We start from the raw sequence: 14,163 nt of genomic DNA, 5'->3' as shown, positions 1-14,163 counted from the left end.
ATTCCAATATGTGTGACGTCATCATTTTTTCCGGTTGACCAACAGGGCGTCTTGTGCAAGAGCACCGAAATTTTTACATACCGAGTGACAATGCCCTTCCTTAAATGAGTGGAACGAGCAAACCAGGATTTGTTAATTGACATCTTTTTTCAGCTCTGCAGTGACTTTGCTGAAAAAAGACACATACCCTCCGGGACTACCATGTAGAATGGACGCATGTGAAAATGGAAGACAATGCTCTACAAAGCGATCTTGATCATCTTCTTCTTGGAGAGATGCGCATCCAGGCTGGAAAAGGAGTAGAACTGCAGTGCAAGCGTGAGTGTTGGGATGTTGATCTTAATGCGGCTTGAGCAACCACTCTCCATACACTGGTATCAGACAAACGAAAAAACCTGCCGACAAACAACTTGAATGCAGAGAGGTACTTGGCCAAGTTTGGTTATCTTGCTTCACAATCAGCCAAACACTCAAACAAGATGTTCAAGGCAAAGAGGATCAAAGATTATCTTAAGCTATCAGAAAGACAAATCAATGAAGTTGAGCAGTCAACCACTACTATTCGCAAACAACTAAATTTAATGGAGGTGACCTAGAGCAACAAGCAGAAACAGAAGAAAAAGCAAAGGTTGAAAGAAAATTTGCAAAAGAAAGCGAGAGCCAGTGATTTATTGACCAACTCCTTGTGAAATGTAAACAACATGGGGGGTTTATATCTGTCCATGAAGTAAAAACTCTTGCTTCTAAAAAGCCACCTGAGCTAACGACATTCTTAAGGCAAGAAATCCAATATCAGAAAGTCACCCACCAACATGATGCAGATGTCCCCAGAGATCTTTACCAGGTCAACAAGGTATCCCAAGAGGAGATGATTGAGAACCTCAATGTACTCCTTGGAGATGATTTCCAAGTTGAGGAAGCAGTGGTCTTCCCTTGTGAAGAAGAAATAATACAAACACTTGTAACAGGAGCTAAACAGACAGAGGGTTAGGATAAGGTAGGCATAGTGTTCCAGCCAAACCAGTCACTTGCCGTCATATGGGATGTGGGAGAAAACAAAAGTTGGTACATTGGGTTTTACCTCAATGATGGGGATGAATGGAACATTTCGAGTGGACCATCTGACGTGTGCTGGCAGAGGAGATAAAACTTGGCCGCGACCACCTGGCCCTGATGACAATCAGGACACTATAGAGCAACAGATTGTCCCTGTGACAGTTTCAGGAACTTGGGTCTTTTATCGGAGAAAACGATGTTACATTTTAAACAATGCTCTGGAAATTGAAACTGTGTTTAAAGAAATATAATAACCCAATAAAGGTGAAAGTTCAGTTCAGTTGTTTTTATTTCTGACCATCATATCAAAACAATACACGTCAACATAGCAAAGGTCGAGAAAAAGGTAGAAGCGACAAAACGTGAACGTTAAAACGTGCTTGAGACCGAAGTAAGTTATTGATTTGAAAGAAATTTGGCACGGTCGCAACACCTTCAGAAAAATTTAAGATATAAAGGGAAAATAAAAAAAGAAAAATGTTACAAAAAAACAATTAAACAACATATATTTAGGCTATAGCTTTATTAGCCCACATACGTAGCTTTAGCTGATATATTTAAGATTTGTATGGACAGTTGCTATGAAGATCGGCCATGGTGCGTTACTGCGTTATCAAGAGTGCTGATGGGATGTTGATCTATTTGGTTGATATATTTGGTAACAATTAGTATTAAGTCAACCTCCAATTGTCAGGGACTTTTCTAATATGCACTAACAGATTGCCTGACCCCACAAACATAGGGTTGGACACCAGAACCAGTGAAAACAACCCCAAAATAGTAAAGTTATTGCTAAAAATGTGATTTTTCATAGAAAATAGCGGCCATTTTGGATTTTTGCTCTGCACACTTTTTTCTTGGGTACAAGATTAAAAATTTTGTCATTTTATGTTGAGATAGGTTAAATGGAATAGAAAAAAACTGTCCCGAGTGGAAAATAACAAAAAAAGTATTTTTGGCCCATGTATAGCCCACTCCTACTAGTAGCATGTTACTTTTCATTGATTGGTAGGAGGTAGCAGTAGTGATAGCATGCTACTTTCAAAGTAGAAAATGTCCACCTCTACTGCCAATAATGACTTGCTATGCCACCTTTTGCAATGTATATACTCCATAACTACAGATTGTCCAGGTAGCAATTGAGGGAACAGCCAGTTCGCTAATATCTTAAGCACCCTGTAAATAGGTTTGAAATGTAGTGTTGCTCTGGTTTATCATATTAACATTTGTTTTAGGTTGATCGCTTGGCTTTATATGAAATTTATATATACATATGAAATAATGAAATTTTAGTGTAAGCACATAAAAAGAATAAATCTGTATGCCTTTAAATTTCCCAAATTATTTCAACTTGACTTTCAGTGCCATGAGTTGGGGGATCTGTGTTTTCAAACTGGTCCTATTGGTTACTTTGTGGAAAGGAGGTAAGAGTTTTGTTTGTTTGGTGTTTTGAAAAAGTTTTTGTTTAATGTCAGTGGTTGCTTTTTGCATTGCAATCAACCCGGCTTAATTGGGCCATTTTGTTTTGTTTCCAATGTGGTTCATTTAAGTCTGGAGCACAAATTTCTATTAATTTTGTTTTATTTTTTGTACGTAACTATTTATATATCATAATATTTAATTGGTTAGCGCCATTTAATGTCAGTTACCATACTGTTAGATTCTCGTCTACATTGTTAAGTGCTAAGCTAGTCAGAAGTACCGTACTGTGCAGTTTTTTCTTTCTTTTTTGATGAATCAAATATTTAATGGCATGCTAAATGAAATTTTTAAACAAGAATTAAGCATTAAAATGTGTATCATAAACTGAACATTCAAGAATACATTTAAAAAAAAATTACAGAACAAAATTTGTTTTCAATGGCACTGGCAAGGCCCAAAGTCCAATGTCTCATTTATTTTTAGTTTTTTCAAAATGACCAAAAATTGGAAACACTGCTACTGCTCGAGAATATGTCACTATCGACAGCAATAACAAAAGCCACGTTGCCACATCTGATGTTTTAACATGATACCAGTACACTGATACCAGTGTACATACATAGCTTACAGTTAAATCGCCCGCAGTAACAACTATTGCTCGATCAGCTGATTGCTAGTCTTTAGTGACGTAGACTGTACAGTCACACGCTTCGCTGCTCATGCCCATTCTCGTTTTCAAAACACTGACAAAAGCACGCACGTAATGTTGATCAGACCGCAATGGGGCAAAATTCTATTGAAAATGGTTTTATGGTAGCATGTTAAATACAAAAAACGTGTACAATCGCCAAGTCAGGTTTTTCCTTTAGTATCCCTTTAACCGCTGTATTTTGTTCAGATGTTGATATAATTAAGTATGTGATATTATTGTTATTCTTGAAGAGGACATCTTGTGATGTCGGAAACGTTTGATGTGAAATTTGTTTCAATGTAATTTTTGTTTTCTGAAAATGTTAAAATGCAAGTAAATGTGATACACCTGGCTATTTTACTCGGCTTCATGTGTTTAAGGTACATTATTATGATCAATTGATAATATTCCATAAGGATTGCAGGACTGCACGACTGCACGTCATTAACATCTTGCTTACATGCCTCCAATTAATATTTCACTGTTTGTGGGTGGGACAATGTCAGGAAGTTATTGACTTGATAGCTTCCTGAATACTTATTTTTATTCTCTATATAGATGTATTGGCAATGTACAAACAAAAAGAAAAATGCAACTGTTTTAATTTGTACATAATACATTTCTTGTACTCGCTAAAGTCACTAATTTTCACAGTATCGTGTAAGTAGGCTAAATAGGTTATACAGCGATCCCTTTTCAGTTCGACTCGAGGCTACAGTTTTTGTTTTATTTAAGTTAGGGCTTGCAATCCAAAAACATAGTTTTGTTTTTCTTTCACTTCTTTGTTTGAACCTTATTTGCTACTCCCAGGGTCGAGGAGCTCTGCCTTTACTACCCTTGGGCAGTGGCAGAGACTATGTCTAGATGTTTGGGCAGGTGCCGAGCAGCCACTAAATTGATTCGTCATCCGGTTCACGCAGACCACTCACACCATTTGGCGCAGTTACAGATGGTGTGTAGGCCTCGAAATTCCGGTGGTCATGGCGGACATGACCTCCGGAATGACCTCGAATGTCTGCCGAAGCCGACTCATTGGTCGGTCATAAATGACCGCCGCAAAATTCTTGACAAAAATAGAGCTAATGCAGCAAAAATATATTTTAAATTTGAATTGTTATAATTGTTTGTTTAACGCGAACAAATACGGAGCTGAAGCAATAATAGTACAAGCAATTGCTTTAAAGATCACATTATTTAGAGTGACGAGGTTAACAAGCTGATGGCAAAAGTAGCCATTTTTACATCATTTCAACGCCTTGCAATGTTGCCTTGAAATAAAGTTGTCTGAACTTTTCGGCAGGATATGTATTCTAATTTTAACAATGAGGATTATTGCGTTACATTGATCGTTTGTTAAAAAGAAACGTCACAGAGAAGCAAGTCTCAGCTGGGTTCCGCACGTGCTTAGGCGAATGTGGCGACCTTATTCACGCTGATACTGATAGAAATAGAATTTCTGCACAGAAGGGAGGGTGTTAGACTAAAACACTATTGTGTTAGTTAGTTAACACTAACACTATTGAGGGCTAACACTATTGAGTCACTAATACGCATTTGTCTCGACGGTCCTGAGCTGTAGATTTACGACCCCGCGCCGGCAGTAATCGCTTGGCACAATGATTCTATAACGCGAAAACCACGGAATAAGTGATCGTAGTTGCTTTTGTAATAAGGAAATTTGGATTGTTGTTTTCAATTGTGTTTATTGCGTCATTACACGACTGTCATTAACGCACTGATTTATTTGCAAGCGATATACTTCAGGGTCGGTTAATTTAGCCATCAACCATTGCAGAGTTATTCTGTTGTAGAAAATCTTCTACAAACACGACTACACAATACTGTAGTGTGATGTTGTGCAAAATCTACATGCAAAAAATATGTCCGGTTGAGATATTAAATGTCCGCTGAAAGGGCCAGTCCGGTAGGACATGCTTGACCGCCGGAAAAAAGTACAAATTTTGAGGCTAGGGTGTGGTCTGCGGTTTTTTCTTTCGTGCCACCCTCACAGATCGCGGATGGAGCCATCTCCATATTTGTGCATAGAGTGGAATAGTTTGAAGCCAGTACGCCGGCGGTTGAGTTGCACCCAGGGAAAATGCATTCCGGTTGAGTGGGTGCTGGTGTGAGAGATGAAACTTTGGAGTCTTGAGTTCTTTTTCCACCTCGAGCTCCATTGGTGGTCTGCCCACTGCCCAGGTAGCCGCACTGATGGATCGGTCTTCAGCGGTTTTCATTAGAAGTTATGCAGCAGTAGCCGGGTTTGCTCGCTTACAGGCTCATAGAGACTTGAGTGGAGAAAGTGCTTGGGGTTCGTAGCATGGCGAGAAAGAGACAGGATGGCTTCTTCGCGACGAAGCTCAGCTGGTTGGATGCCTGCAAGGATAGGGAGATTGTCTGATGGTATTGATCACAGGCATCCTGTTTATGGCAGTGTCAATTTGATGGCAGTGGGCACTGCGGCTCGACAGGGGCACGGTTCCTTTCACTTGTCTTAGTATATAGTGATATTGACCACGACAATTACAAAATGAAAACTTTGTGACATCGTAGATTGGTAGTTGGAGAAGTTACTGTATAAGTGTATAGCCTCGTATGGAACAGAAACCCTAAGAATGTTATTAAACCATCGCATAGTTTTGGTTGAAATTCTATACATTGTGACAACTCCAGTGTAGCTGATCATTCTGTTCTAAGTTTATGGCAAAACCATGCACCTGCAATATGCATTTTAACAAACTTTGTCACTTTTATAAGCCGTTTCTTTTATTAACTTTAAGAATTCACTCACTGACTAATTGCAAACATTGGAATTTGACCCATCTGTCACTTTGTGCATATGTGTAGCGTTTATTTTTGTGATTGTTTTATCCGTTCATTGACGTTTTTTTCCACAAACCTTTCACTTCAGCTAAAGAAGTGCAAAAATATTTTAACTTGAAAAGTTCGGTTTTTACAGGGTTGATAGATTTAAACTGGGCAGTTTTGACCACCTATTCAGCCCTCGAAATTAGCTTCCATCTACTACGGCAAAAACATTGCCGTCGCCAAATGAAAAAACCTTGGATTGCGGCGGCAATTGCCGTATGCTTTAATCAAACAAATTTGTTTTTGCCCTTTTCCATCGTGTTACATGGCAGTAACCCAGAGCATTATGCAAGCTATTTAAGCTATTTTATGCGCTGACAATGCTCTTGTGAACTGTAAACAGTTTGCAACCTTATAAATAGGCTACTGGCTTAATTGTTACGCAAAAGTTATTCTTTCATCGAATGCTTATTTTTTACCGGTGTTGTTGCGAATATAAAAAGTGATACAAAATTAGATAAATGGTTCTTCGGTAGTAAAGAAAAATAATCCGTCCGATCATATGGCATCGCGCGTTCATGAACAGGCAGTTTTGCGTCTTCAAGTATTCCAGTGACGACGCGACAACCTCTTCCTCCGATACAGCATCCGATGATTCCGACTAGTTCTTTATCCAACAGACTTCGTGTTGCTCGCAGTATCCTAATTGTGCCGAAATTATGTTAGTGTACTGTATACGTAAATCGAGGCAATCTTCTATTGATGTGTTACTGGTGTCTGATTGAGCAATTAACGTTATTTCATGATAATTCAACATCGCTAGATGTCGAATTAATGTAAAAGAAACATAAATTTCTTATTCGGCATTGTTGTTACGCGATATAACCCGCCGGGAAAATTAAATCGATTTGTGCTGACTCGAACGTTGAATCAACCCAAAATTAACTTACTTTCCCCCCCCCAATGAGTTATTTAACGTGAATCACCGTAACAGCGTGCGTATCGCGTTGATCACTTTATCGCTACTTTTGGTATTATTACATCACAACAAATCAAACAGTGCGGTCGTGATAGACTATTCGATTATATTTTTCTCTTCTCGTTTAACATGTTTTGGTACAATTTTTTCGTAATAAACGTTCACAGCAATGTATCCAGCATATCCACTCTCAATGTCCCAATCATACAACGCCTACCATCACGGTGCCCATTTGTAAGACATGCTGCAAAACTCCAGCTCGCTGATTTCAGCACGTCAGATGCCTGGTCCGAGGAATTGAGCACTGTGCCAAAAATAAAGTCTCGCCTCGTTCTATTAGATGTCTCTCCTGCCTCTTCACTCGTACTTGATTCTGAACTTCAGAGAAGGGAGTGGGTGACACTGAACCGAATAAGAACAGGAGAACAGGAGAACCGCTTCAATGCTTGCTTGACACGCTGGGGCATAAGGGACTCTGCTGCTTGTCAGTGAGGTGCGACGGAGCAAACAGCCAACCAAATCATCTTTGGGTGTCCCATCTATTCCCCTCCCAATGGAATAACAGGCCTCCGCACATTTGACGATCTGACGAAAAGTTGGCTCCAAGTCCTTCCATTCGGCTGACCACAAACTTTCTGCTTCATACGAACGACGACGACAGCAATTTCAACTTTTGCCGTTTGGCCTTGTCAACGTTTTTGCGAAGTAAAAATATGCTAATTTTGAAGACTGCGTGAGTGCTCACAGCAAGTAAAATAGTCCGAGGTGAGGCCTTGGTGCGATGTTTTTGCTGATTAAACTCCCGCTGCGAGTAAACAAAACAGGAAAAAATTTTGAACAATTTTTGTCCAAATTAAGTGCTCATTTTGCAACGGCATTTTTATTGCCGTAGCAGAATGACCATTATGACGTTAGCAGCGGCATTTACCACGGCCATTGCCGTGTGCCGCCGCTAATTTCGAGGACTGTCTATTACTGGTCAAAACTCCTTTAGTGTATGAATCAAGTTGCTTTTCAATTGAACTAAAAATATTACCCTCCATGTTTAGTATTGATGTTCAACTATATTTTGTTTTGATCAACAATAACCTAAATGTTGGATTTGGAACAAAAAATATTCAATTTCTCTGTTTATTTTTGATATTTCAACCAGTTGGTTATTTTAATAATTGAGAAAATTCAAATCTAAAAATAAGATTCTGATGAACCAAAAAATGCTTGGTAGAACGATGAACAATTTGCACAGCCAACTGAAGTACAAGAATTTATTACAACAAATTTTTTTTTATGAAAAACATTTGCCATCAAATTTTGCCTGACAGGTCGGTATTGGCGGCCATTAATGAAAGTTCAGGCGGCCATGGCTGCCAGCTATTTCGAGGCCTGCATATCAAAATGGTCACAACTCACAACTGCTTTTATATTTCCTAAATAGCCCATAGCCCAGGTAGCCGACCATTCACAACATAAAAATATTTTTCTGGGTTTTGACCGGTTTAAACCTAGTTTTCACCGGTTAAAACCAGGTTTAAACCGCTTAGTGGTCAAAACCAGTTTTGACCACTTAGAGATCAACCCTGGGTTTTTACAACATGACATGTCACTAGTCACTACCAACCATGCGATGGCGTTAGTCACTTTTAGTATTTGTCTCCGCTGGCAATGACATAATAATAATAATGTTTGTTTTTATATAGCACTGTATCCATCGCGGAATATGTTTCTCCTCAGTGCTTTACAAAGCAGGCAGTGCAAATGCAGCCGTATAGAGGTGCAACTGATTACATTATTACCCGAATCCATTCCATTGCTCAGCGCCAAGCAAGAACTAGATTCAGTACCATTTTTAAAAAGTCTTTGGTATGACCCGACAAGGTATCGAACCCATGCCTACCGATTCAGAGGCTGACGCACTGACCACTAAGCCACCGAGACATGACTGAAATGAATTGCTGAGTTTGTAAAACACCTCGCCAATGACTAGAGGTTAACATCGAAAGAATTCTGATTATAATTTTATTTTTAGTGCTTTTTTAGAAAGCCTTAGATCTTGCAGTGGGTGACCATCAACCAATCTCCTATTTCAGGACATTGCGGCCGAGAACAGCAGGTACTGGCACCCAAGTACATCGTGTCAGGGGAGTCTGTCGAGCTCCCTTGCACCCTTCCTGCCATCAACGATCTCTTGAAGTGGAAGTTTCAAGCGAACGGATCAAATATTGTTGTTGATGTTGCCATGTACTTCCCGGGAGGTCTCACCACCATATTTGGCCAATTCGATGTCCCACCGTAAGCACGAGATTGTTTTTTCCTCAAGGCTTGATAGCCTTTTGGTTTTGTTTGTTTTGCAGTCATGGTTAGTGGTTACAGACAGTCACTGTCGCACTTCATTGATGGCTACGATCGTCTTCAGCATGGAGCATTATGACGCTTTGGTGAATGCTAAACTTTAGTTCAGTGGTTCCCAACCTGGGGTTTGCGGACCCCTTGGGGTCCGTGAGAAGGCATTTGGGGGTCCGTGATTACCTTGATGAATTTTGGAAAAAAAAACTTTGTTCTATATGCACGGATGGAGCACCAGCTATGCTCGGGAACAAATCCAGATTTGCTGGTTTAGTAAAAAACGAAGCTCCTCGGGTGGTTGTTACCCATTGCTTCTTGCACAGGTAGGCCACGCCTTAGCAGCAAAAACTTTACTAGCAAGTCTCAAAGAAATTCTGACGAATTGTGTGAAAGTCGTTAATTTCATCAAAAGCAGAGCTGTAAACCACCGTACTTTTAAAGTGCTCTGTCAAGAAGTGGGGTCAGATTACGGAGTACTTTTGTATCATTCTGAGGTAGCCTACGTTGGTTATCTAGAGAAGTTTTAAAACGACTGCAGCAGCTAAAAATGAGGTATCCACTCTTTTGAAAGGAAAAGGAAGTCCCCTCTCAACTTTGTTCAAGAGTAAAAGTTTTCTATATGGCAATGGCATGGCCTAGGCTACTTAGCCGATATTTTCGGTCATATTAACAATGTTAATCGTGGCATTCAAGGACCAGGTGTGACAATAATTGATGTGCAGCTGAAAAACTGAAAGCGTTTTTAGCCAAGTTGCCGGTTTGGAAACGCAGATTGAAAGCAGGTAATTACTCTAACTTTCCATTGTTAGAAGATCTTATCTTGATGGATGAAACTCAAAGAGAATGTACTCTTTTGATTTCTATGAGAGAAAAAGTTTGCGCACACTTGAAACCCTGCAAATCTCATTTCAACATTATTTTAATATAGAACACCTGCCGAACGGAGTAGAAACATGGATTCGAAATCCTTTTCTTTTTGACTTGAACAACATTAGCGATGACGATCTCAGAAAAGATGACCTAATTGATTTGAGATCAAAAGAGTTATTACGCATTGAATTTCATTCAAAAACTGTGGAAGATTTTTGGTGCTCACAACTGCAAACCTACCCATTCTTGGCAAAGCAAGCGATTATTGTTTTGTTACCATTCATAACCACTTAACCTTTGCGAGGCAGGATTCTCAGCTCTTGTTACAATAAAAGCAACATTGAAATCACCTGGACAGTAGACGTTGAAGATGACATGCGTGTTGCATTGTCAAAAACTCAACCGCAGTTCAGTCGTTTACAACCATCTCATTAAATTTGCTTACGTTGAAAAAGTTTCGGCATGGCACTTTGGGTCACCTTAATATTCAAATACTGCTGACATTTCTTGAACAATTCATTCATTTTCTTATTTGAGCGACTGTTTAACCTGATATTTGCTGCAGGAGTCACAGCGGCAATGCAATATGACACCGTACAGTAGTTGAATTGAGTAGCATAATTATTATAATACAATAGGCCTAGTCAATAGTACTGTGATTGAACTGACTCGTGTGAAAATAAATTTCTTTGCTATAGTCAATAGTATTTTAATTGAGTTTCAGGCTAAATTTAGGTAGGGGTCCGCAGAATTAATAATTTGTCTAAAGGGGTCCGTGACAACAAAAAGGTTGGGAACCACTAGTTGAACGCATTTTTAATGATGTCATTATCTTTGTAGTTGTTGTTGTGTATAACTAGATGCACCAATGCTGCAATACACTGTGTGTCAATGAAAAAGTGAAATACGGGCAAATAAAAGAATAGCTTCAATATCTTCAACACTTTAATTTCCACTCATCGTTTATACAATCTCTAGTCGCTAGAGATTGTATATGTACATTATATGATACATAAACGATGAAGCAGCTACAATTGCGCATAATGTCACGCAAATTAGAAACAAAAATGTTGCGCTAGTCTCAAGTGCAACATTTTTGTTTTTAATTTACCTGACATCATCCGCAATTGTAGCTGCTTTCAACCAGCTGGTTGTTTGAGGCTGTGGCCATTGACCGTGACGATACAGTTCACGGTGGTATCTCTGTATTTCGTTCTCTGTATGTCACGCCATGGATTCTTTTGTTGTGACGTCATTCAAGGCTTTGTTGTTCGCTTAGTTGGTGAAATGTTATTTCGTCTTTGGCTCATGTGGTTGTGTGAAACAAGGTTTGTTGCTGTGCTATGGTGGGCTATGTGTATTGTGCAATTGTGCGCCTTCACAATTACATTTGTTACATCACAGTCCATGTCTTTATAACAAATCAATGCATTAAACTCAGGCACATTGTGGCCAGAGTGAGAGCAAAGGGTGGTTGTTATTTGTTGATCTGGTCAATACAAGTTGGCATGCTGGTTTAAAAGATCAATCTAGTGTCCAACAAGTCGCTGGTGAATATATGAATTGTATGGAACAATCTCACACGGTCAATCTGGGCCTGCGTCAGTAATTTTAGCCTCTAGCCTCTAGTCCACAAGTATGCAAAGCTGCCAGGGTTAAGCCCTCAGCTAGTCAGAAGTACCGTGCAGTTTTTGTCTTTTCCTGTTTATAGATTTAGTTAACCATTGTATTTTATTCAGATGTAGTTAAGTTGTATGTATATTATTCTTGAAGAGGACATCTTGTGATGTCGAAAACGTTCGATACTTAATTTGTTGCGTAGTTTTGTGTTTCTATATGTAATAAACTTGAAGACGTTAAACTTGATCGCGTTACTCGGCTTCGTACGCCAATGGTTCAAAGACAAACTCTCTACTCTATTAATCTCATTTTGCTCCTAAGCAAACTGTTTGTCATCGTCTCTTTGATTTCGTGATTGATATGACGTCATAGCCAGGTGGGTTATATGAAGCATCGGCCAGTTGTCACGTTGACTGATGACATCACAAACACCGCGGCTATAGCGATTCATGAAATGAAATAGTAGCCTGCTGGTTGCTTGAGAGGTTTCGGGGTGAACCACGTTCGCTTGGAGTCAAGTTACACACTGGATGGTCAGTCTGTGCGCTGGTTGTTTTGTGATGTTCGCGGCTGAGTTGACTTTTATTACTTTTGAATTCGACTTTTTGATTCCATCTAACACTCTAACCTAACTGATCACAATGCTTGCTCTCGCTGCAAGTTAGCACGAGATGGATCCAGAACCCTTCTGGTGTCCGCGTCGGATGAAACCGCTTCGTCTTCATTTCATATCCGGTCATCTTGCGCTGTTGCTGTAGGAGTGTCAAATTTATTGTTGTTCAGTAGATTGAGTTTCGCTTTCAGCAGCATTTGCACTAGCTTTCGGAACACAGTTCCCTAGTCATATGCTATGGCGAATGGTGTTGAAGCCAGCGTGTCGTTGTTTTATGCGTTTCTATTGTTTGGCTTGAGGCTGCTGTCTTGAATGCTGTCTGTTGAGTTGATGTTTTGTCAAACATTCCAGGTACGGTAGTTTCAAATTTTTCGAGTGCCTTTGGGTAGATGCCACTTGACTTGCAGCTTTTCAAATACCAGATTTGAGAATATTATTTATTGATTTATTGACAGATTTTATTGTTGCAACTGATATGACATCACAGGGCCCGATCGACGCTAATTGGAGGGTCCTTAACCATCACAAAGGTTGTCGTCCCAGACGAGGGGCAATATTGGTGCGAGATTGTTCAGCCTGGAGTGCCTATACTTCTCAGTGACAAGCACCCCATAGTGGTGTGGGTGACCCCTAGGACCCCTACTATCATTCCAGAAGGAAATGGCACAGTGTTGGAATACACCAAAACATCGGTGGCCCGGTGCAGCAGCTCGGTGAGTGCCGTGAGTGTTCAACACCATCAAGTTCATAAAGTTGTTCCTGTTTTTCATCTTGATTCTTAAATTTTTTGCTCTCATCGAACAAGCGCGTGCTGCGATGAGCACAACGCGTCATAGACAGCATCCTCTCTTGCTGTATCACCATGGCAACAATGCACAGTCATCCAAGTTTCTTCCGATAAATTTCTTTTGGCGTCATTTTAATCATTTAGTATTTGTGATGTGCATTGTACGTTATAAAGAAACTGATCATTCACAGGGAGGAAAGCCAGTGTCTCAACTATCGTGGTGGAACGGTAGCGAACCCCTCCCAAGCAGCGCCGTGCCTGTGGTGTCCAAGAATCCCTTTAGTGACAAGCTGTGGGACGTCACGTTGGACTTGGTGCTGGAGTATCCAACCAGATTCGACCACAAACGCAAATTCACTTGCCTCGTTGAACACCCCGCTTACAAAGGAACACTGAAATCACGCAACCATTCAGTCAAGGTTCTATGTAAGTAGCTAGTGGTTGATTTTTTGTGTTTTTGCATATGTCTCCGTACTTTGAGAGGGTTAGAGCAAAATGTTTGGTCTAACCCCCCCCCCCCCCCTATTGGTAGCTGGTCGTTGTATGGCTTGCCTATAATTAGGGGGGACGAGTAATCAGCTTTTTTTAATCCAACTTTAGCCGTGGGTTTGGAATACAACAGAACGTTCTATGACCTCTAGAAAAAAAATTGCGTTTAATTTCCTAATATTGTATAATATGGACGTCACTTTTTGTTGATGGCATGTAAAGTTCAAATATTATTTGCTACTGCGAGTCTGCGATTAAACACATTACATAGACAGAGGTGGGCAGTAGCGCGCTACTTTTGTAGCGGTGCTACTAGCGGCGCTACTTTTTTGGTGAAAGTAGCGGTAGCGGCGCTACTTTTTAGCTGAAGTAGCAGCTGCAGTAGCGGCGCTATTTTTTTTTTCCAAAGTAGCAGTAGCGGGAGAGGCGCTACTTTTTTTCAGTCGCACTCCCGCTATCCGCTACTTTTTAATTTAAATTGAAAA

General features: G+C 40.1%; 1 protein-coding gene across 1 annotated transcript in view; it reads left to right on the top strand.

Moving 5' to 3' along the window:
• The first annotated feature begins 2,295 nt into the window (after nt 1-2,295).
• Nucleotides 2,296-14,163, top strand: part of LOC145778074 (cell adhesion molecule 3-like) — a 32,914-nt gene continuing 21,046 nt past the window's right edge. Inside the window, exons 1-4 of the mRNA XM_082589484.1 lie at nt 2,296-2,480; nt 9,044-9,245; nt 12,890-13,115; nt 13,381-13,615. Of these exons, the coding sequence (XP_082445610.1) occupies nt 2,378-2,480; nt 9,044-9,245; nt 12,890-13,115; nt 13,381-13,615 (766 nt within the window). The 5' untranslated portion in view covers nt 2,296-2,377. The remainder of the gene's footprint in view (nt 2,481-9,043; nt 9,246-12,889; nt 13,116-13,380; nt 13,616-14,163) is intronic.

The sequence above is a fragment of the Aplidium turbinatum genome, chromosome 10, assembly GCF_918807975.1.
Source record: "Aplidium turbinatum chromosome 10, kaAplTurb1.1, whole genome shotgun sequence".
Classification (NCBI taxonomy): Eukaryota; Metazoa; Chordata; class Ascidiacea; order Aplousobranchia; family Polyclinidae; genus Aplidium; species Aplidium turbinatum.
This window is presented reverse-complemented; position numbering and strand designations above follow the sequence as displayed.